The 24,315-nt window shown below is 37.7% G+C and overlaps 1 protein-coding gene across 3 annotated transcripts; it reads right to left on the reverse strand.

Moving 5' to 3' along the window:
* Positions 1 to 812: 812 nt before the first annotated feature.
* Positions 813 to 23,910, reverse strand: LOC121371059 (protein-L-isoaspartate(D-aspartate) O-methyltransferase-like). 3 transcript variants are annotated; one of them, XM_041496680.1, is made up of 8 exons: positions 23,886 to 23,910; positions 23,538 to 23,760; positions 21,248 to 21,384; positions 18,150 to 18,254; positions 16,984 to 17,196; positions 16,096 to 16,265; positions 14,459 to 14,500; positions 813 to 3,307 (listed from the first exon to the last, which is right to left on the reverse strand). In XM_041496680.1, the coding sequence occupies exons 2-7, from the start codon at positions 23,677 to 23,679 to the stop codon at positions 14,476 to 14,478; spliced, it is 792 nt and encodes a 263-aa protein (XP_041352614.1). In that variant the 5' UTR covers positions 23,680 to 23,760; positions 23,886 to 23,910; the 3' UTR covers positions 813 to 3,307; positions 14,459 to 14,475. The 3 variants fall into 3 exon arrangements, with proteins under 3 accessions (XP_041352614.1, XP_041352616.1, XP_041352615.1); XM_041496682.1 differs by having other exon boundaries at positions 14,459 to 14,504; positions 23,538 to 23,903; XM_041496681.1 differs by lacking the exon at positions 14,459 to 14,500 and having other exon boundaries at positions 23,538 to 23,903.
* Positions 23,911 to 24,315: the final 405 nt, after the last annotated feature.

The following is a 24,315-nucleotide window of genomic DNA, read 5'->3' on the forward strand; positions in this document are numbered from 1 at the left end:
CTCAGAAATGTCCCTTTAAGTATATTTTAATGTCTGTGAAATAATCGATTGCAAGTCTGGCTTATATGACTGTTTTCCAACTATCCTTGGGTTCAAATGTCATTGTTGATCGCGAGTTGTCGATCATTCAAGAACCATAATTCTGGATGAACTCTGTCTAAACCGGTCCTCTATTTAAACCGGACTATTTTGACGGTTGTCTAAACCGGTCCTCTATTTAAACCGGACTATTTTGACGGTACGAAGTGAGTCCGGTTTAGACAAGAGTCCACTGTATATATATATATATATATATATATATATATATATATATATATATATATATATATATATATATATATATATATATATATATATATATATACATATATATATATATATATATATATATATATATATATATATATATATATATATATATATATACATACATGTGTATATATATATATATATATATATATATATATATATATATATATATATATATCATGAACATTACAAAATATATCTAAGCAACAAAGGGAAAATAAATGTTACTGTAGTTCATTTGTGTCAAAAGAGAACTGATGAATTGGCATATTACTAGACAACTAAGTACATGTAATATATTATTAAATAATGCTCAAACTTGTATAAAAACATATTATTAGATTTTTAACCCATAACAACACTCATAAATTTGTTTTACTATAACTTTGTAAATAAACCAAAGTTTCTCAATAAATTACCAAGGGTAAAGACAAAATGCTGAAATAGCAAACATATGCAGTTTCACCTAGTAATCGATAAAGAAAGGCAGAACTGTGCTTGTCTGTTTCATCAGTTGCCTGTATAAAAATGGGAGATTTAACTTATGTAAAGAAACTAGTTTAAATGGATTTTAAAAAAAATGTTAATTGAGTTGCTATGGGTTTAAAATAATATAATTTTTAAAATATGTATTTTAACTTAATTCATTGTAGTTACATGCCAATTAATGGTTCCTTTTTGATGCAAACCTACTATACTTGCTCACAAGTACACTATATATAAAGCAAAAATGTTCAACACATAATTATTGTTTTTATACACAGTGTAAATATATTTGTTTATAACAAATCCATCTATAGAATAAAACAGTACCGTAGTATTTTTAAATTTCTGTAAACCTTTGATTTCATAAAAAGACAAGATGACTGCATCTTATTTGCAATGATTTGGCTTCCACAACTTATTGGTCACCTTTTCAAGTTTTATAAAACTACCTCAAACTGTTCCGTTCACTGTTCAACAAACTAAATTCCCATGAAACATGGTTATTAGTTTGTTATACTGAAGATAGTTTCATCAATATATACACACATTCTGACGGTCCTAAAATATTATACTAACCGGTAAAACAATTCATTCACCATTCCATTAGGAAAAGCGACAATAAATATACAATATTTACAAACTTTAAAAAACCCATACAAAATGGTTAACAATCTTTTAATATGTCACTGGTCATACATTTTACTTTGCACCAACTGTGATCCTAAATGTCACCTCAACAATTAGGAATTCTGACGACTACATACCCATCATGCACTGATATGAATTATTGTTACTTGTTTCTAATCAGTCCTTAGTTGTTTAAGTGAAGTACAATCAACCTTCTAGTTATCAGGCCTTTTGTAAATTTAAAATATATTAAAGACAAAAAGAAATATTAAAATATTTAGTAATTTTGTTAAGGTGTTATTTTAGTTTCAACTGCTTATTTACTAAATTTCTGTCGAACCCAATCTGTAGCAAGGTTGTTGATAAACTTAATTTTATAATTCTACATACCGTAATAATTTATTGAACTATTGAACATTTTCATAATGTCTTAATAAGGAACATTTCAAAATTTTGATTTATGACAATCTGTGATCCTTTGAAAATTGAGTGGCAACTACTAATTAATGTTTAGAATTGTGTGGCGATCTCTGAAATTTGCATAGCAAATCGCAATGTTATACTGAACAAAATGTTCCCTGTTTAAATGTTAGCAAGGTACTTAACTTTTCTGAAAAGTGCAACTGGCAGTAGCCCACAAATTCCTACTGTAAAAATAAACCCCCTAAATTTTCTATTCTGATGTTCTGAGCATTTCCAGTCTGTTTATTTGTGTCATATTTGTAAAATGCCTCCAGTTTAATTTGGATGGACTCCAAAGAATATTGGAAACAACACTGTAAACTGTGTAATTTGTATTCCAATTAGAGCCAGCTACTGTATACCGGGTAGTTATAATGGTAATAATATTGTCAATTTTATACATTAACATACTGTTATTAAAAGTTAACGTGGGTACATTTTTGAAAACCTGCAAGTGAATAACATGTGTTATTACTATGGATGTGGTCGATATAAAATTTTTTTTGACATTTCTCTGGTAGTCCACTTTTATAAAGTATCTTTTTGTGACAATTTCTTCTTTCTTTCTGTTTCTTAACATGTTTTCTAGAGCTAATGGAAATCCTGAAGATTACAGATAATTAAAAATTCAGACCAACTGAATCATTTAAAAGATACATCAAAATAATTCAATAGCACTAAACAGGCAATGCAGCTTGCCGGTTAATGCCAGCTAGAACAGCCGTAACACAAAGAACATTTACTTAAAACTATATTCTCTTGTAGCCACTGGGGAATGACATGAATTTCTTTGCGTAACACTCTATGCAACCTTTATACAAAAGGAAAATGTATAAACATCTCTCAAATTAAAAGTATATGATGGCAATCTTTCTATTAAGTTTATCCACTGAAAAGAATCCTTGTAATTTCACTTAACTAGCTCTGACCAACAGAATCTGGAGATGCTTTCTATCACATGGACACTTGTGCTTTCTGACCAATAAAATGCATTCACACATAAGTAGGATCCTATCACACACCCAATGCCTGACTGAGATGTAACACCGGAAGATAACCCAGTAGGTTTGGATATATCTTTAACAAATGATGCATCAATGTGGTTACGTCTTGACAAAATCCTTACTGTCACCCATTGTAACACTAAATGCAATGTTATAGAATAAAAATACTTATTTTCAGTTTATACAAGCTATAACAAAGTATAATTGTTAAAAAATTAAACACATTTCATTTGAATCAAAATAAAACAATTTCAAAACCATCAATCTGTTTTGAACATATGGTAGGTACACTGTTTAGTTAATACAGTGTTTTATTTCATGTCATGTGCACTTGATGCCAACTAATCCTCTTTATCAACAGGGATACCAATTCAGATCCACATTACCGAGTTCAGTGGCTTCAAAACTCTGCCTTTGATCTGAAAAATATATATAAAAAAATCTTAATTTATACTGTACATCAGCATCAACATACAATACCCTAGTTACATTGCTTTCAAAACAGATATGCCACTATTTTAGAAGGGTAAAGCCATCACCATACGCTTCATTTGATTAGCATGCCTAACCTAACAAGCTATGTTAATATTCATTCACATAATATTATAGAAAAATTACATGACATCCCATAATTTTGGCAACTCTTTTTAATATGAGATATATTTTAACATTTAGAAAAGATTTTTCTGTTAGAGACATGTTCACATCAAATAATGCAGTTTACATCCAGACTCTTTAGTCTTTAGTAAAGTCTTTCATACCACATAACATGTTATATGGGCAAGAATTTATTAAAACGTAAGTCTATTTTTGAAAGTTTTATAAGCTTGGAGTTAGAATGTGAATCAAAATAGGATGTACATGGTCAAATATTGTATTATCATCATGATACCGGCTTCTATGGAGTTTTAATGGAATAACAGTTCTTTTTTATTAACCTTAAAGGAAGGGACAATCAAGGCATTTGACCTGGTATGCATATTCAACGATATATAATGCACATTATTGCTTAATATCAACAAGTATAATCTTATATAATTAAATAAAACTGTTAAATGTGACCGCTATTATATGTAACGGGCGCAGCCATTTGTACCATCCTAGTGAATACACCCTCTGGCAAGCTGATGGTTACGTAATACCTAACGCGTCACGTCAGGAATTAGTCTTCGAACTGAAGAAACAAAACATACCTGATTTTTGCAGATGCATCGCAATGTTCTGTAATAATAGCCATCCCAGTAAGCCAGTAACAATTATATATTATTTTTTCAATACAAAATAAACCACCATTGTCAATGTGTTGAAATAACTGTTTTGTACATAAATTAACCCATGTACTTAAATAATAATCAGTGTTTTCTTGGTTAATTGGTCTTTTCTTTCTGTGGCCTGTACCTGTGGTTCCTGATTGGCAGGTGTATATTTAGACGGTCCCCAGACACTGTGTCTAGACACACTTAAAAAGATGTGACTCTTTTATTAAGATCACAGGGTATTGTGTTATAACCGCACGGATACCCCTCTGTTTGTAATGGACATAACCAGCCGCCCTGCATTATTACTGTAAGTAATTCTGTAAAACCCTTGCTTAAGTAGGCTTTCCCATCTAAAATCACAAAACTGACTAATTGGAGAAAACTTGGGGTGTTTTCTCTTTTATAGATACATTACCTGTCCTCAAACAAGTGCACCTCCCCCCCACGCAAGTGGTCTGGTCCGAACATCCCAACAGCCAATGGGATGGCCTAAATTCTTCTACTGCATACTGCTCTCTAGTTCCGGTCACATGACTGTAACTTCCTTCTTTTTTCCCTGAGCGCATCGCACGGAGAACAGGAAGCGGGGAGGCCCGGGTGGGATGAATCTTGAGGACAGGTAATGTATCTATAAAAGAGAAAACACCCCAAGTTTTCTCCATTTCTATAGACATTACCTGTCCTCAAACAAGTGCAGCATTCAACAGATGGTGGTGGGTGCCGAGATCCGTAGATGCTTGTGATAACTCCCCAACCGGAAAGAGGCCGACTAGTGGAAGAATAAGGCCAACCTTGGTAAGCTCTCCTCCTAGGGATGCCCGTCACAGACCAATGCAGGTGATGTTAGTAACAACAACCAGAATGGTGGCATCCGTCAGCAGTGGCAGGTACGGCTCCCAGAACAGGGACCAGGAGGCGGCTGCCACATCTCATGCTGGTTCTGACAAGGTGGGAAGTCGTAGCCACCAGGGATGCAGGTGTTAGGTAACCCTCACGTATTGAAGTGTTATAGTTTTTCAATAACAAGCGACAACCTAATGAGGTGCATCCATCAGAACATTGAACAGAACAAGCCCCCCCCGAGTGTTTTTTGTCTAGTACACCAAAGAACTGTTAGTTCAATAACGACAACAAACAACCACATGCAGTGCAGGGTAAAGGTTATCGAGACAAAAGTTCCGGCACCAGTGCGTGAACTGTGCAAAAGAACAAAAGTCTAAGCAATCCTCACCTGTCGATTCGATGGACATCTTGGTATGCAGCCCAGAATCAGACAGACATCAACGGCGACGAGGACGGCTTGTATTCAACAGAGTCTGTGCAGCAACAACCGGACCCAGATGATGGAACCCCTCAACGTCTTCTGTGGAGACATCCCTCAGATAATAGTTGGCGAAGATGGAGTCCGTAGCCCAGAAACAGCCAGTGATGATGTGCTGAATGGATGTGTTGCAGTGCAGGGATATCATGGCAGCCAAGGCACGGAGTTCATGCGGATTGGAAGCAGACGGAGCAGGTAAACCCTCCTTCTGATAGGCGGTCAGGATAGAAGACCGGATCCAGGTGGCCACCGTGTTCTTGGTAATATCCCACAACCGACTCTGGTTACAGGAGAGGAAAAGTCTTTTGCGATGTTGTCGAAAAGATCTGGTCCTCTCGATGTACTGGTGCAGGGCTCTAACAGGGCACAACGCCAAGTCCTCAACGTCCGCCGGACCAACGATAGAGGAGAGGGCCTGCACAACATACGAACGAGGCGCTTGGTCTGGTAACTGATTCTTTGCAACAAAGTTAATGAGTAACCCCAAGTTGACTGCACGCCGATCTCGGTGAAAACGTACCAAGTCTACATCAAGAGCATGAAGTTCTGAGACACGGGCAGCCGTGGAGAAACCGAGTAAAACACCGTCTTCCGCGTCAAATCTTGCAGGGAAGAGGATTCGATCGGCTCATAAGGTGCGGTCGATAACGCTCGTAACACCAGATTCAGGTCCCATCTTGGTGGCCGAAACCGGTGTACTTGATCTTCAAGGCGAAACCCTTTGATCATCTTATGGATCTCAGGAATACCCGATAACTTCGTTCTAGTAGTGACATCACGAACAGTAGCGATGACCGAAACGTACTCAGCGATGGTAGACCCCTTCAATCGTAAAGTGGTCCGCAGATACAGCAAAAAATCAGCAAGACGAGGTATCTGGATCGTCTGAGGTTTTAGTTTTTGCCGGACACACCATCGGTGAAAGCAAAGCCATCTGACGTTGTAAGCCGCAGTAGTAGATGATCTGTGCGCTTTCAAAATGGCCGCCGTAGACTGTGAAGAAAAACCTTTCTTCCTCAAACTCTTGGAGATAAAGTCCACGCGTGCAGTTGGAACAACTGCGGACATGGATGGTATAGTCTTGACGTGGGATGCAGCAACAGATGATCCCAGTCTGGCAGTGGTAAAGGATGTGGATTGGCAAGACGTATTAGATCTGGATACCACATCCTGGATGGCCACATCGGAGCAATGAGTAACAAGCGACAATGGTACAGCTGAACCCTCTGCAGCCCTCTTGGAAGGAGGATTGGTGGAGGAAAAGCGTACGCGTCCATCTGTTCCCAGCTGATGGCCAATGCGTCGAGATCCAGAGCTTCGGGATCCGGCACCGGAGACACGTAAACCCTCAGCTGATGGTTGAATCGTGTGGCGAAAAGATCGATGTTTGGTGTCCAAAGTCTGTCGCACACCCATCGAAACGCTTCCGGATGGATCATCCACTCCGTCGGCTGTGGAGACGATGGATGGGACAATGTGTCGGCTAGTACATTGGAAACCCCTGGAATATGACGAGCCCAAAGTTGCAATGGAATTTCGTTGACCAGCTTGTAGAGACGATAAGTCAACTGCAGCAGACTGCTGTAGCGAGTTCCGCCCTGACGATTGATGTAAGCCGCCGCGGTAGTACTGTCTGTGGCCACCATGAGAGAGGCTTCCGTCAACATCTGTCGCCAATGAAGGATAGCGTAGTAGACTGCCAACAACTCTAGCAGGTTGATGTGGAGTCCGAGTTCGCCGGGAGACCACAGCCCTGAAGTAGTCTGGTTGCTTAGATGGGCTCCTCAACCTTCCAGTGACACGTCGACGAACAGGTGATGAGTGGCTATGAAGGCCCGCATAGAGACACCTTCTAAGACGTTCGATCGGAGCTGCCACCACTGCAGGCTGGAGCGTAGATCGTCCGGGAGTGAGATGATCAAGTCCGGATTGTTGAAACGAACAAACGGGTTGAGAAACATCTGCAAGCGCCGCAACTGGAGACGACCTCCGAGTGTCAAATCCTGGGCGGAAGTGAGGAGACCCAGGAGACTGCCAACCGCGGAAGGTCATTGGAGTGGTGAGGGCTATGGTAATCATGGTCTGGATCTTCTCCCAACGGTCTAAAGGAACTTGAACGAGGCCCAGGTCGGGTCGAAGCCAAGCACCTATGAACTGTAGAGACTGCGTGGGAGCCAGTCGAGATTTCTCAATATTGATAATCCAACCCAGCTGCTTGAGAAAGTCCATGATGAAGGCAACATGTGCAGTCAGCCCTGTCTTGCTGTGACACCTCATCAGGCAATCGTCGAGGTACGGGTAAAAGGATATACCTCTGCGATGCAGGAAGCATGACATCGGAGTCGTGATTTTGGTGAACAGCCATGGCGCTATGGATATCCCAAAGGGCAGGACTGTCCATTCGTAATGCCGACCCTGTAGCACGAACCGCAGGTAGTGATGAAAATCGGCATGCATCGGAACGTGCAGGTAGGCATCCTTGAGATCTAGCGAGGCAAGCCAATCCCCCGGTCTGATCACGGCTATGACATCTCGCAACGTTAACATCTTGAAGGTCGGAGGAGGAGACAGGTAGTGGTCGTTTAAAACCGCCAAGTTGTGGATCATTCGCAGCTCCGGAGAATCTTTCTTCGGTACGAGAAAGATGTCCGAGTAAAAGCCGGGTGTTAAGTGTGCTTCCGAAATGCTGCGAACGGCTCCCTTCTCCACCAGCTTGTTGACGGACTCCTGTAGAACCTTGACTTGCGCGACGGAATGCCGCGGTTCTCGAGGTGAAGTGGTCAGTGGAGAGATGGCAGACAATTGCAGACGATACCGTGTCTTCAAGATCGACGTGACAAACGGATCTTGGCAAAGTGTCTGCCAGTTTCGCCAATAACGGCGAAGTCGACTTCCGACCATGGATCTTCCGACCGGTGTGGTACACACCGGAAGCGTCAAAACCGAATCGTTGTTCTGGTTCAAAATCAGGGGCGGGCGTAGGTTGAAGCAATCTGAGCAGTCCACGATCTGTTGGCTGGCGTCAACGTCGACCAGGCTTCCCCTGGGTCCGAGCTGGAGGACCGGATGGTCGTCTGACCGGAAACCGTCGAGAAGGTTGACCTCGAAAGGAACCTTTCCAGCGCTTAGATGGTGGTTGTGGAGTGAATGTAGACTTTCGCTTCGTGGATTCCAACGTCGAAATAAGTTGCAACGCTTTGACAGTTGCTGTCGACTGTTGGTCCTTATCATTGGCCTTCACCACATCAGAAACCTTGCCTGCAAACAGCTTTGTTGCGGACCACGGTTGAGCTAACAGCTCCTTCTTATGCTGGAAATCCAAAGTGGACTTTTTCAGATAAGCCTGGCGACGGTATTGCATCAACATCGAGGACATCGAAGTCACCGAAGACACCAGGAAAGCTAGCATCTGCGCCGATTGCTGAAACAGCACGTAGCACCGTGCATCTTTTGCCTGGGTGGCCATCGCAGCAAGGAAAACGTCCAAGTAAGATAACACAAACAAGCAACGTCTCTGGGCAGTATCCATGGCTTGTACTTGTTTGTCCATCAAATCCACGGTTGACGACTTCCCAAGACGGTGAACATCTTCATCCAAAGACGGAGCTCCATCTGTAAAGGGCATGTCAAACACCGGATACATACGGTGACCCCAAGACGGGAAGGCGACGAAGGACGCTGTCTCTTTAAAGGTGCGGTCTAAATCTGTCGCCACCTCGGATACGAGTGTACCGGCTGCCAAGGAACGGATCACCACATCTTCCAGAGGGACATCAGTCGCTATCATCGGTGTCGGTCCCTTCTTGGACGGCGTTGGTGGATGTGGCAAGGACGGCAACATGTCATAGACGGCCGCCAAGCAATCCCTCATAGTCATATGGTCAGGAGAGTCAGGCTCATCAATGATGGAAACCGCTGTAGGCGCTGCATCTCCAAAGTCTCGAAGCACTCAAGCACATGCTAATCGATCCGCCGAAACAGAAGCCACTGGTGAACCGGACCGTGGACGGTCCCGTCGAGAACCCTCGGAAGCCTCAAAAGAAGGTCTGCGCTGCCGATCCACGGAACCCGTAGGGAGCCGTGCAGGTCGTGGGGAACGGCTACGGTCCCGGCTCTGGTCCCAGCTCCGCTGCGCCGAAGATGACTTCCCCGCTGAAGATCGGTGATCCTTGGAGGCCGTGGAACGTCTAACTGATTGAGTCGGCTTGTTAGAGGGCTGCGTAGGAACCGCAGGCCTGTCATCTGAAGTCTTGCATCCTGGAGCCGCACCCCCCGAAGAGGGGACTGGAACCGGACCTGACCCCAAACCCGCCGGTTCTGGTAAGGCCGCCATCGACGCCATGGTCTCTTTCAGCATAGTGGGTAGCATCGAACGTAATACTTCTGCTACGGAGTCCGCAATTGACGGCGAAGATTCCACTTTCTTGGCTCTCGCCGAGACCACCTTCAAGTAAGCCGCGAACTCGACAGTAGACCGGCCCGAACACAGGTCGCATCTCAAAGAGAGGCTACACGGAACACGGCAACCCGGACATAAATCATGAGGGTCGCTGCCTGCAGTGAACTTCTTACAGCGTAAACACGCTCGTACCTGTCGCTGAACATTAACATCCGACATGATAATAAGTTTTCAATCTGTGAAAGAGAAAGAAAAAGAATCCATGACACAAACACAAAGCCGGTCAACAAAGACGCCATTTTGCAAATGGCGTCCGACACGACAACATAACAACATTTCATGTAATTAACACTTGGCAAGTCAAGCGAAATACGCGAAAAACATACGAAAGCTAACGAAAGCTAACGAAAATTAAGGTGAAGAACATTTCACCCAAACACAAAGCCAGTCAACACAGACGCCATTTTGCAAATGGCGTCCGACACGACAACCGGCAATATAAACAACATTTCATGTAATTAAACGCTTGGAAAGTCAAGCGAAATACGCGAAAAGAACATACGAAAGCTAACGAAAACGAAGGTGAAAAACATTTCACCCAAACACGAATACAAAACCAAAGGTCTTATAAAAAAGTTGACTCCAAACAGAGCCAAGCAAAAGGACGTCCAGACCCTTTAGCGAAGAGAAAAAGAAGGAAGTTACAGTCATGTGACCGGAACTAGAGAGCAGTATGCAGTAGAAGAATTTAGGCCATCCCATTGGCTGTTGGGATGTTCGGACCAGACCACTTGCGTGGGGGGGAGGTGCACTTGTTTGAGGACAGGTAATGTCTATAGAAATACATAGTCCCAAAGAAAAAAAAAAATATCACTTGGGTATCTTGAGTGGTAGTTTTTTGCTCGAACATAGCATAACGATAGGCCTAACAATATGATTTTTTTCTTTGGATTTTTCGTTCTATTGATGCAAATTGAAATATATTTAGTTAAATAGTTTATTATACTATCAAGTCATTTATGTTGTTTTACAAGTCAGGTTGATGAAAGCGAAGCGCTTTGTTATAAATTAGAGCGTTTGTTTACACTGTACATAGAGTAGATGGACGGAGCTGACATCACTTTACCCCAAGCTATACCACCGGACATCACAAAAACGAAACAAAATGGCTGCCCCCAGTTAGCAGGAATAATCATGTTTTTTTATTAACTCTAAAATTACGCATTTTTCATTTGTTAAAGTGTCAGTATGTGTTGGTGGTCCGGGTATGCATCTTTCCAACACATAAATCTCTTGTTTGAGTTTTCTCTACCTTTAAACGGATAAAACCATAAAAATCAAGATAAAGCCAATGACAAAAGTTTGATCTTTTCTACAACACAAATACATCATCATTCACCGCATCATTATTAGCAGTAACAGCTTAATTAATTTATAGTCTGGTTTAGGAAATAGGTCTTCATTAAAAAAAAAAAAAAATTGACAAATGCTTTTTTCACAATTTTCTCACATGATCACAGCTAGGTCGACCTTTGTAATATTTCAATAATCAAGTCTTTGGATATTATTTGTTATTGATATTACTAAGTAACATCATTTGCATTCACATGGAAACGGATATGTAATAACATTGAAATAACATGATGCTCAGGCTTATGGATGGATAACTTAAAAAATTTGGGGTCCATCTATATTGCTTGTTGTTTTTGGCATTTGTCAAGTGGCTGGAGGTTCAAAAATTGGTAGTCATTTATTTATATTTTTATTGTAATTTATTTCGAAGCCATATTTGCATTGGAATGCTTCGACTGAATGGTGGTGAGCCACAAAATCTCCAGAAGGAAAGTTATGGTATTGCCAGAAACAAGATGAGCTGTGTCAGACAGTGGACTACTGATATATAACAAAATGTACTTGTCTGCATAGAGTGGAACCATACACTATTTTAATCCTCTTTTATACAGTTTAATCAACATGGTTTTCACACTCTCTAGATTGGAGGCCACTTCAGTGCACAGTATTACTGTAATTTAAAAAAACCATTACCAGTACATTCTGTGAGGAAAAGAGAAAGAAGGATCATCATTTGACTGAGAACAAGATCTACTGAGAAAGTCTGACAATTACCTTTTGGATTCTCACAAACAATTTTACTTGAGAAGAGGAATCAAGATAGGCAATTTAAATATTTAAATTTTTCGAACTTACACCTAAAATTCAGTTCAATTAATGATCTCCTATTCCATTACAGACACAGCCATTATTCTCCTGATAATTCCAGGTGAGACTTTTCAAATAAGGCAAGAAGTCCCATACTTTTTAAAAATAAATATTGTAACAGCAAGCACTAAATCAAATAATGAAAGGTGAGTAGAAAATCTCCACTTTTCATCTTTAGGGGAGTATGAGGTGAGCACAAACTACTGCTCACCTCTTATGAAGAGGACTGGTACTCTGTATTTGTTTATTAAAATAGTTAACATCTAATGACATTTTCATTTTTGTCAACCTAAATATTTCTAGGTAATTAAAAATTTATGATTTCAATTAATTCAATTAATTACATGTGTGTACAAAAATCTAATGTTTTTAAGCATGTCTGAAAATGATACCTATTGTGTGCTGTACTAAATGAATTATAATTGTTGAAAAAGTTATTATTATTATTATTATTATAGAACAATTCATATATTATTTCAAAATGTTTTGTCATATCATGCACTAGTTTAGTGACAGCAAAAGCCATCACACCAGAGGTGGGGAAAAGCCCTTTTTTACCGGTCTGGGACCGATTCTCGATCTCTGAGACCGAAATTATTTTGTAAAAACGTGTGTTTGCCGGTCCCACTTTTGTCATTCTTGTCGGTCCGAAGCACCTGTCCGTTTCTATTATTGGAAGAAATTCCTATCCGTCAATTGGATCGGCCTGCCCAGACATCGGTATCTTGTTCATTATTTAAAATAATAATAAATAAATAAATAAATAGTGGTCAAACTGACTGGTATTTCAGACGTCTGTGATTCTAAAGTTTGCCATAAAGTCGGACTTACAATAGTATCAATTCACTGCCACTAGGCTAGACATTTGTCAAAGCCTCTGAGCTGGTCAAGAGATTAAACAGACGTTTACAATAACACCATCCTTGGTGAGAAAGCTACCAAGGTATTACACTCCAATATAAAACAAAGGACCCAGAGTTTGCAACTGGTCACAATCAACACTTGTCAACGCCTGTGTTCGGAGCTCTGCCGGGTCGAGTGTCCGAATCCGAGGCAAGAGGCTTTTGTGAAATACAAACTGCTTAAAATAGCATAAAATATACTGAAATAATCTATAAATGCATTTATTGTCGACTGTTCAATGTAGTGTATCAAATAATTATACTGGATTTTAAAATTTAAAAAAGGTTTCCACCTTTTTTGTTACAAGTAGGAGTGAGCTGGAATAGCTAACCCGGCTATCTCTAGAGCCAGTAGAGGTCAAATGTCATCCAATCGGGGACACCGTTATTAATTGTTTTGTCTAAACGTGTGCTAGCTCAAGTTGTCAAACACTCCAACGGGTTATTGTTTATTAATTTTCAGGATACAGTACTGAATACTCGTACTTTTTATACATATATGGGAGTTAAAATGCGTAACTTTATTCCTTTTTTTATATTATTTATTCCATTATGTAAAATATATACAATTTGGTTTTTTCGCTGATGTGATTAAACATTTTGTTTTTTTCTTCATGTTTTGATGTTTATCGTTTCGCGTTCATGATTCAAGATAAAAATATACAAATGCCACTATGATTTTGTTTTTAAAACACTATTTGGCAAATATCATCTTTTAAATGATTTTATAATTTTATTTGTATTCCTTTTTTCTTTTCCCCCCCCCCCCCCCCCCCCCCCCCCGGTAGTGATGACATCACGTGGGACCGATTGACAATTTTATTTTTCCCCACCCCTGCATCACACACAGGGTTTCTGCCAGAGGGTAAAATGGGTATTCAGCACACACATTGTAAATATTCAATTCTATAGTGCCATACCCAAAAACGTCTTTCCGGCAGAAACCCTGACACATCTCTTATGCACTAAAATTGTAAATCCACCAATACAGCCTTGATGTCATAAAGAAAGAACTGTTTTATTTAACGACGCACTCAACACATTTTATTTACGGTTATATGGTGTCAGACATATTGTTAAGGACCACACAGATTTTGAGAGGAAACCCGCTGTCGCCACTACATGGGCTACTCTTTCCGATTAGCAGCAAGGGATCTTTTATTTGCGCTTCCCACAGGCAGGATAGCACAAACCATGGTCTTTGTTGAACCAGTTATGGATCACTGGTCGGTGCAAGTGGTTTACACCTACCCATTGAGCCTTGCGGAGCACTCACTCAGGGTTTGGAGTCGGTATCTGGATTAAAAATCCCATGCCTCGACTGGGATCCGAACCCAGTACCTACCAGCCTGTAGACCGATGGCCACCGAGGCCGGTAAAAATATAAAGTGCGTCGGTGATGTCATAAAGCTACTCCAGACCATATGTTATACAAACCATACAAATAACACAAATGTATACCACCATACCTCAGACTAAATCTTGACTAGGAAAGAGAGCACTGTTCAAACCTACCTGGAACAAATTTCCAAAATATTACATATAACTGCATCAATCGAAGTAACCATCGTCACAATAATAATGAAATGTAGTACACTATATTTTGCATATATCAAATGTTAAAATACTTTTAAATAAATTTACAACCATTTAATCGGAACTTAAAAAATAGATTAATACCTTACATAAAATAACTACTGTTATTTTTTATTTTTTTTAAATGCACCCCATGGAACATGAATGCAGATAAATGGTTGCATTAAAAAAAAAAGTGTCATGCAGGTTTGTGGTAAAACTATTATTATTACAGATGTGACAGGTAATTATCACAGGTAAGCAACATAAAACTACAGAATATAACAGGATATTGGCTTAATCATGTGAAGGTAAGAATGGGAAATTCCACAAGGCTCAGACCTCTCAACCTCGAGGCACTGGAGATTGACCTATTCATACATAATCAAGTGCTAAGCAAAATAAAGTGGTTGTTCTTATGTGTAAAAAACAATATTTGACAGTAGACGTCAGGGAATTTTCACTTCTACGTCATGCGTGCAAACTCTAAATGAGAATGCGAGAGACTGGTAGCGATAACCTTATTTGGCATTGATCTTCTAAATATGGATTGTTGTGTCCAGTCTTCTCACTTTGTTTGTTATTTCTTGTCGGATTGGCCAAGAACTCAACTGAGCAAGAACAGAAATTGTTTTAACTACAATGATTTTTATCGCAAGAGAAAAACTGTGAGATTTTCGAAAAACAAACATGAGATTTTTTGAAAACCGTGAGATTTTTGTGGCTTGCCGTGAGACCGTGAAATTTTGCAGAAGATCATGAGTCTCACAGCAAAACTGTGAAACTTGAGAGGTCTGCAAGTATTGCTGAGCGGTATTTCTCATTTAGTCTGAACAGAATTAATCCGATATCCTACGTTATTAACTAATTATTATCTTTATCCTGAAGACCATAAAAAAATAAGGGGAAAGGCTGTTGTTTCTGTTATTTCAGCAACATTGTATGATGACCTAGAGGTCAAATGAGTGATTTTGTAACATTTGTAACTAAACGTGTGACATTGCATGTGTGACGTCAAAAGTCATATCCTGCTACTATATGAATATGACTTTGCTTTATCTGTCATCATAATCTGTCAACAGAAACAGTGGTTGCAGGATAAATGAAATGTATATGTTTATGTGATATGTTTGTCCTAAAATATTCCAATATACATGTATCATGAATGCGAACAGAGTGAGAAATCAACTTGTTTTTGTAACCGAGCTACAGTTTCAAACTGATGCATGCATGCATGTGAATGAACAATATTAACCATAGCAGATACAAGAGACCACAGAAAAAGGCAGAAGTTGGGAGAGAAGATGAGAAGAAGGGGAAGAAGGATGAAAGGGAAGGTGTACCTTTCTGTAGCACACATTTCGACTATGCCTAATAGCTCACATACATATACAAGTCGGGAATCGCAATCTCTCCATTATAAGCACTACAACTTCAACAACTTCTGGATGGTTATATTATAGGAAATATTATAATAGGACGCAGACAGGGGAACCTGAATTCCATGCACCAATGTAAAAGTTATCTCCACCTTGGCCACTGCTTGTCCTTGCTGGTCAGTGGTACATAGATGACCCCCATCAGATTCTTCCTGATGACTTGTCCATCCAGAGTCTTGTCTATCTGTATCAGTTTCTGACTCTCGCCCTGAGGACCCACTGGGATAATAAGTCGACCACCAGGTTTCAGTTGTTTAATTAACTACAACAATAATATGATTTTAATAAAAAAACAAATGCTTATAGGGACTGTAAAAGTCTGTTTTATTTAATAACAACACTAGAGCACATTGATTGGCTAATGGATGTCAAACATTTAGTAATTTTGACATATAATCTGAGAGGAAACCTGCTATATTTTGAAATTTAATAGTAGCAAAGGATCATTTATATGTACCATCCCACAGACAGGATAGCACATACCATGGCCTTTGATATACCAATTGTAGTGCACTGGCTTAACGAGAAATAGCCCAATGGGTCGACTGCACACCAGGTGAGCACTTTACCACTGGGTTACATCCTGCATCTATAAGGAAGGCAAGCTACAGATCAAAATAATGTTTGTTTTGTTTAATGACACCATTAAAGAACACTAATTACATTAATCATCAGCTATTTGATGTCAGACATTTATTATCCTGACATGTAGTCTACAAAGTAAGCCTGTTAATTTTTTTCATCAGCAGCAAGGGTTCCAAACAAATATAGCAATAAAATATGATTTCAATCATGTTCCAAAGAAATGTTTCCAATTTGCTTTAAAAAAATAAATCCAGTTTCATTTTTGGTTTTGACATTCAGTCACACAAACACAATAAGAACTATTATTAAATTAGAAAAATGTATGTCCATATGACTAAAATTATCATCTGCAAATGCAGCAAATGGCAAAACCACCTGTAAAACTAATTTCTTACATCTTCTGGTAAAACTGGTGCTGCAGCCCCAACATGTATCGCATCATAGGGTGCCTCAATATCGTAACCCAGGCGACCATCCCCTACAACCAGCTTTAAGTTTCCCTTTTTTAAAAGATCCTTAGTTGCAGGATCTCGGTTGACATTCCTAACAGATTCAGATATGAGCTCATCAATGTGATCTATACCCACAGCCAGTCCACTGTCTCCAAGCTGAAGGAAAAGCAAAATACAAAAAAAAATCAAAAACACATGAAAAGGGGTGTGGAGTAGTAATTTCATCTATCCATATAGGTACAGAGGTGGCAGATGACAATTTTGACAACTACAGAGCTCGAAATAGCAGCTTACAAAAAGCGAACAGCAGTCCATTTTTCAGACTTGGCAGGTGAAATGAAAAAAACCTGCATTTTGTTTTTCAAGAGACAGATGTTTGTACAATTATCTTATCTGCTATTAAGCTTGTGGTTATGTTAAATTTTAGTTCCATAATGCTCTAAAATAAATCTCAGAGGTCCTAATTTTCCATACACTGTCCCAAACCCTCCCTTTACCAAGGTGCTTTCTTACTTTCAGCAAGTCATATTTTTTCTAAGCAAAACATATTTCTTTTGGCCTGCTATTTATAAAAAATGAACAGCAGGCCATATTATACATCCATCCTATTTTGAGACCTGCCACTACTGTTGCTACCACCACCTACCTTTCAAGCTTTCAAACATACACCTCACTTTATTCAGTAGTCATAGCCTCTACTTTTCTTAAACAACCTCCTACTTTCAAAGATAATGAACACATAGCTCATACTGAAATGGTTACTCTTTGATACCATTTTGATATATTTGGCTGATTTTACTGAATTAGTAATATTCTAGTAGTCAAACTTAAATTTAATAGTCAGTCTGCATAAAAATTTAAAAAAATTATGGACAAAGGAACATAAAATTTGTGGTTTGTTCAGCGTTTTGTTTTATCAGGAAATAAACACAACAAAACATTTAACATGGTTCCACCATGAATATATTGGATTCAGATAACATTTAAAGAAGAGTTTTACTTATTATACTTTTTATTATAATTAACTTGTACTGCCATAATGTAGTTAACTTCTATATTATTGGTATTTTTAGCAAGACAAGACAGTAGATCAACAAAGCATCACCTACCAACAGTGCCATACATGCTGTAAGGTATCCACTTCCTGAGCCAACATCGAGTGCTCGGTTTCCTTCCTTTAACTGTTCAGCCAATAATTCCAAGGCATGGGCATGCTAAAGTATTAAAAAAAACCCACAATAATAATTGAAACAAAAAAGTAATTATAGAGGAGAATATGGTACACTCCATCTTAACTAGATTTTTGTTCATAAGTCTAAACAATTCTGTCCTAAATTTATTTGTAACACCCATAAACCAGTATTTTCGTCAGTCCTACATAAATCTGCATTAAACTAAGCCTACTTCTAGGTGGCAGCTGATGATTTTTCTCTGCTTATTTAAAATATGTTAACCACAGTGGATCATTTTACAAATCGATCTTAGCATTAAAATCATCTCAAGTACACTTAACGTGATTCTAATGCTATAGAATTACCAAACACATATGCTTCTCTACCGAATGTTTATATTTTTTGCAATCTAATTTGTATAGATTGATAACCCAGTCATATGCATTTGAAATATGTTCCTAACTGGTTAATGTATTAGTTGGTTATTAATGTATAATGTTAATATTTAAGATAAACCAATGACATCACATTAATTTTAAGCTTCAGTATCAACCTGAAGATGTCACATCACATTTGTGGCAGACAGCAATAGCCAGCTATTCACTCAATGTCACCTTTTATTTCTATTTTTAATTTCATTTTCATTTCAACTTATTTTCTTGCTTATATCCAATTAAGGTTCAAGCACACTGTTCTGGGCACACCAACTATCTGGGCTGTCTGTCCAGGACAGTGGGTTAGTTGTTAGTGGTTAGTGGTTAGTGAGAGAGAAGAGGGTGCAGTGGTCATACACCTACCCACTGAGTTGTTAAAACTCACTCTGGGTAAGAGCTGGTACCCGGGCTGCGAACCCAGTACCTACCAGCCTTATATCCGATGTTCTATTCTTAATGATATGAAATTAAACTATTTAATAGGCATATTCTATTATTTCTATTATACATTTTAGAATATTTCTATATAATTTTTAACAATATGAAACAAGCATGTAAAAAAAAGAAAGAAAAAGGTTTCGTGTTATTTCATAATCCATATATTCCAATTTTTAAAACTTAGGTTGATTGCAACATATTTTATTGTACAAAGAACAAAAGAATTGAGCACAAGTTTGACAACTTACGAGGCCCTCTTCTATATTCATACAATATACTTAGCGACCTATATTACATAGCTGTAAATATAAACTACATACAGTCATCTCCACTTATTTGCACATCGGTTTATAGCATAATTCGGTTAATCGACTATTTTCACCCAACACGGAACCATTTGCCCTTATAACACTACAAAACATCTGGTTAATTGCACAGACTACAGGCTATATATCGGTTATTTGCACATATAAATAATGATTTTTTTTTTTTTTTGTGTGTGTGCTAAATTAATGTCACAAATGACTGAGAATGTCTATCAAACTTTGGCAAAAAAACTCAAATATATCACCGATTAATGTTTTGTTTGAGCTCACTGTGTGGTAAGCCGACTGTAATCGCTGTTTACAGAGTCGACGTGTGACATGCAAATGAGATGGTGTGCACGTTACTACTGGTGAATCACAATACCCGACTACAAGATTTAAGAATGACATAATTAAGTTGAATAAACCTAAGACCTAATGTTTTGTTTGCAATATATTGCTGTTAATCAGAGGCCATCTCAATAACAGGTAACTCTCCGACTATTATTTTTAGAAGTACCGCCTGTGCGCTTGTACGCATGCGCACTCAACTATTGAGGCCCTATTCGATTGACGTGTTCAGGGCAATCATTGTTCTGTATCAATTATTACGTTATGTTGACATGCCTTGTTAATAATTAAAAGATTACAGATCAATCGTCCTAGGCGGTTATGTTTTTAATAAATGTGACCGAGAAAGGGTTGTTGTTCACTTATTCATTAGATGCAGTGTACGCTATATCTGTTAAACGCAAAAGAAACGATTTATCACTTGCTTCCCAGAAAATGTAGCGGAAAAAAAAAGACTGGTGGGGGAGGTCGTCAAAAACAACAAACATAACAAAGACCGTTATTTATGGACCGTCCCTAAGTTTCTGCTATATTGTTAGACACCAATCAGTCGGACCGCACCATGAAGGTCAGTCAATTGTGTTAGACCGGTCATGCATGCAATGCAGCTTAACTTTAATTGCTTAACAATAGCAAAGTCATTATTTGGGGATCACAAATATATACCAAAGCTTGCCATATCTTTTAGGATGGAAAGAACACCATACCAGCAAATTCATACAAGTTCACGTAATTCTATTCGGTCAATCGGTAATTCCGGAAACTGACGTCATTTTGTAAACACGTGCACCGATGAAACGTGAACGTTTTGATGGTTCTGTTGTTTCAAGTTTATCTCATTAACTACATGGCTAATACACTTTGTTTACACTTGTGGATGGTCAGTGTTTTTTTTTTTAATGCACAAAGTTTGTGTTTTTAGAAAACGTCGCCCAGTGACGGACGTTGTTGGTTTTTTTAAAAAATGATTTCTGGTCTGGCAGATTAAAACAAAAACGTCATGCTAATTATATATCGATAGAAATATTTTTTGACATTTATATATATCCAACTGCATGTGACATGTGTTAACTGTAATAGTTCCGGTATGAAGTACTGCATTATGCTAGACTGTCTCCCATGCCACTTTGTAGTTGGATGGCTGTTACAAAGTGAAAGTCGGTACTCTATCGGTTAATCGACTAACCCGGTTAATTGCACAAAATCGAGCAGCACCGAGGGTATGCAAATAAGCGGGTTTGACTGTATATACATTCAAGGATAACCAGTGTAAGGAAATGTATTATATACAAAAGAATGTGAAGGAAAGAAAAAAAAAATGATACAAAAGATTACACAAATAGTACATCATGTGCAGTTAAATTCGCTATCACACATTTACAAAAAATCCTCATGGTAATTTAAATAATACTTTATTAATCAACTTAGGTCTTTCACACTAGTCATGTGTTAAACTCAGGAACTATCCCTCATGTAATATATATTTTTAACAGTTAAAAATCTTTACCATATGTGGGGCACTTATTGTCACATGGTAGCCAATACTCTGTGGTGAATCATTGTATGGATTAAACTGGCAGAAGTTGGCTCGGTCCACAGTCTTCAAAACTTGAGCAATTCGGGGCGTTTTTATAATACCATTTCCTGCAATGATTCACAAATTGTCATATACGGTATGCAACATTATTATAAATTACAGTATATTTCAAAATGGTATCAGATGATACTGATGTATTACAAGTACTGTGTACATGTACAATGAATTGGAATCTGTTTTTAATTATGTGAATGTCAAACCCACAAACAGTAAAATTCTGCATAAATTACTTTCCAAGCTGTTACCAACATATTTTATATTCTTGATATTTTAAGCTATTGCATAAAACAAACAAATAAATCAATAAATGCATCAATAAATATACATGTATAAATAAACTTACAAAATAATAATAATAATAATCCACAAGAAAAACTTGTTTGTTATTTATAAAGTAATCAATATTGACTGGTCCCATTTGGTATATTCTTTAGATAATAAAAATCATGGTACTGCATTTACTGCAGCATTTAAAACTGTTTAATGCAAAAACAAATGCAGTAAACATATGTTTGATTCAAGTTAGTTATGATATTAAAATTATTATACAATTGAATATTTACCACCTTTCACTAATCCTAAATTTCTGCTTGTAAAAACAGCACTCAAACATAAACGTATGAGACAGTGTTGGAGAAAATCCTTAAATTTGGGAAAAAAGATACAAGATTTTTGGGTAAAATGAGCTGACCTGAAATCTTTTCACATTGTGTTTAGATCCAATTACCCATGTAGTCCATATAAAATGCATTGTGATTTGTTTGCAACCTTATATAACTGTTTGGCTGTAATGATAATGTGAATAAATATTGTGATCCAGATTCGAGGATTTTCGTTTTTAAAATTTGGCAAACATCAGCCTGCCCCGGCACATATATAGTCCTGTATTATATTCAAAATTATTATACTGTCACCTAAGGACACTTGTTGAAATGGATTAAACCTGTCTACTCTTATTTTAATTGATGTCTCAAATATTGTTTTTATTGCATTCACTTTAGAAAAATTATGGAGGATTAATTTTGTTTGCAAGTTTCGTATTTTGATTCATAATTGTTCTATACTTTTATTCATCAACATTTTTATGTATCAAAATAAGTTTTTAAAACATAAGAATCAACTGAATATGTCCTTGACTTATCAATTAAAAGTCCCAATTGGTGCACAAAAACCTCACTCACACATAATCATTTGTGGTGACCTAGTTTTGTCATAATCATTTGCTGGTGACCTAGTTTTGTCGTAATCATTGTGGGTGACCTACTTTTGTAAATGTATTGTGGAAATAAAGGATAAAGGACAACACTTTAAGGTTAAAAAAGCTTTCTTTATTACTGTTGTCAGGACGGGCATAATAAAGGAGTGAACTCTAGGAGATATGTATATATGCATATATATATATATATATATCAGTGTTAAAAATTTGCTTTGTTTACTGACACCACTAGAGCACACTGATTTATTAATCATCAGCTATTGAATGTCAAACATCATTTGGTGATTATGACATATAGTCTTAGGAAACCCGCTAAATTTGTTCTATTAGTAGCAAGGGATCTTTTACATGCACCATCCCACAGACAGGATAGCACATACCAGGGCCCGTGCTTATAAAACTTAAAGTCTAGACTTTAATAAAGTCCAGACTTTAACGTAATGCTCTTTGAATGGCGTTGTCATGACGTTAAAGTGTGGACTTTATTAAAGTCTAGACTTTAAGGTTTATAAGCACGGGGCCAGGGCTCGAACTTAAGAATTTGTCTCCCACAGCAATTTTTAAAAGAACTGCCATGGGTGAAACAGCTCACCGATGGCAATTTTGAGCCTGTCTATGTAAACACAATTTCTATATAGACAAAATGTGAGAAAAAATTATCGGTAATTAAATGTAGGAGATTAATGTATTGCAGTTGTTATTAACAATTTGTTTCAGACTTTAGTGAGACCAAAAATGGATCAAAGGTAAAATTGGACAGTTTCATCTGTCTGCTCACCCTCATTACCCTACATGATGGAATGAAGTATATATAATTCATTTGGGGAACAATTGGAACTCTTGTCCTTGAAACATCAGTAACATAGTAATGATAGTATTGCATGCACTCTCTGCTAATAAAAATGTATGTTTTGCACAGAAAGACAGATGATGAAAGGGGAATAACTCATCATGCAAGTTGACTGCAGGACGTAAAGGACTTACTTTGTAAATTATCAACCAAGTTCGCATTGTTAATGCCACTTGAACGCCAAGCCATTCCAGATTTAGTTACAATGAACAAGAAAAACGTCAGATTCCTAGAAAGAATACACGTCGTACTTCCCCACAATGTCCCAAATTTCATTCCACCATCTACTCAGACTACTCAGTCTGCTGTCTTTCGGGTTGTCAAACAGCCGGATTCAGAATCAGACCAGCACAAATTCTGCAAATGCAAAGTAATTTAAAAAAGAAAAATAATATTTAAAAAAAGAAAACGTATATAACGATATTAATAAATATTTAGTTTCCGATTATTTTGTTTTATAAACTGTCAGTTTATATACGCACAAATTATGCTAGCTCCAGTTTTCGCCAGCCACAAGGTAAATTACCTTGACCTTGTTTTAATTTTTAATATAATAGCCTTGACCTTCGCGTCACATGGCGGGTATGTATGAATGGTATCGTTGCATCAGAATATAGATGGTCCATTTTATAATTAATGCTAAGGCATTTTTCATCATAGGATAAATACTAGTAAGATAATAATTTACAATGGGTTATTTCATTCAAACCTTCCTAAATTGATGATTTGAAAATAATCAAGACCTGTGCTTGTAACAAGAACCATAACAAAAACAAGCCTAACAGTAACAAATTAAAGTTTCAATATCAACCCATATTATAACATAGTTTTCTAATGTAAACACAACAATATTTTTAATTAGCTCTAGCACATTGCAATCAGAGAGCAAGGCAGACATTTGGACAGTTAGCA

The sequence above is a fragment of the Gigantopelta aegis genome, chromosome 4 (genome assembly GCF_016097555.1).
Source record: "Gigantopelta aegis isolate Gae_Host chromosome 4, Gae_host_genome, whole genome shotgun sequence".
Lineage (NCBI taxonomy): Eukaryota > Metazoa > Mollusca > Gastropoda > Neomphalida > Peltospiridae > Gigantopelta > Gigantopelta aegis.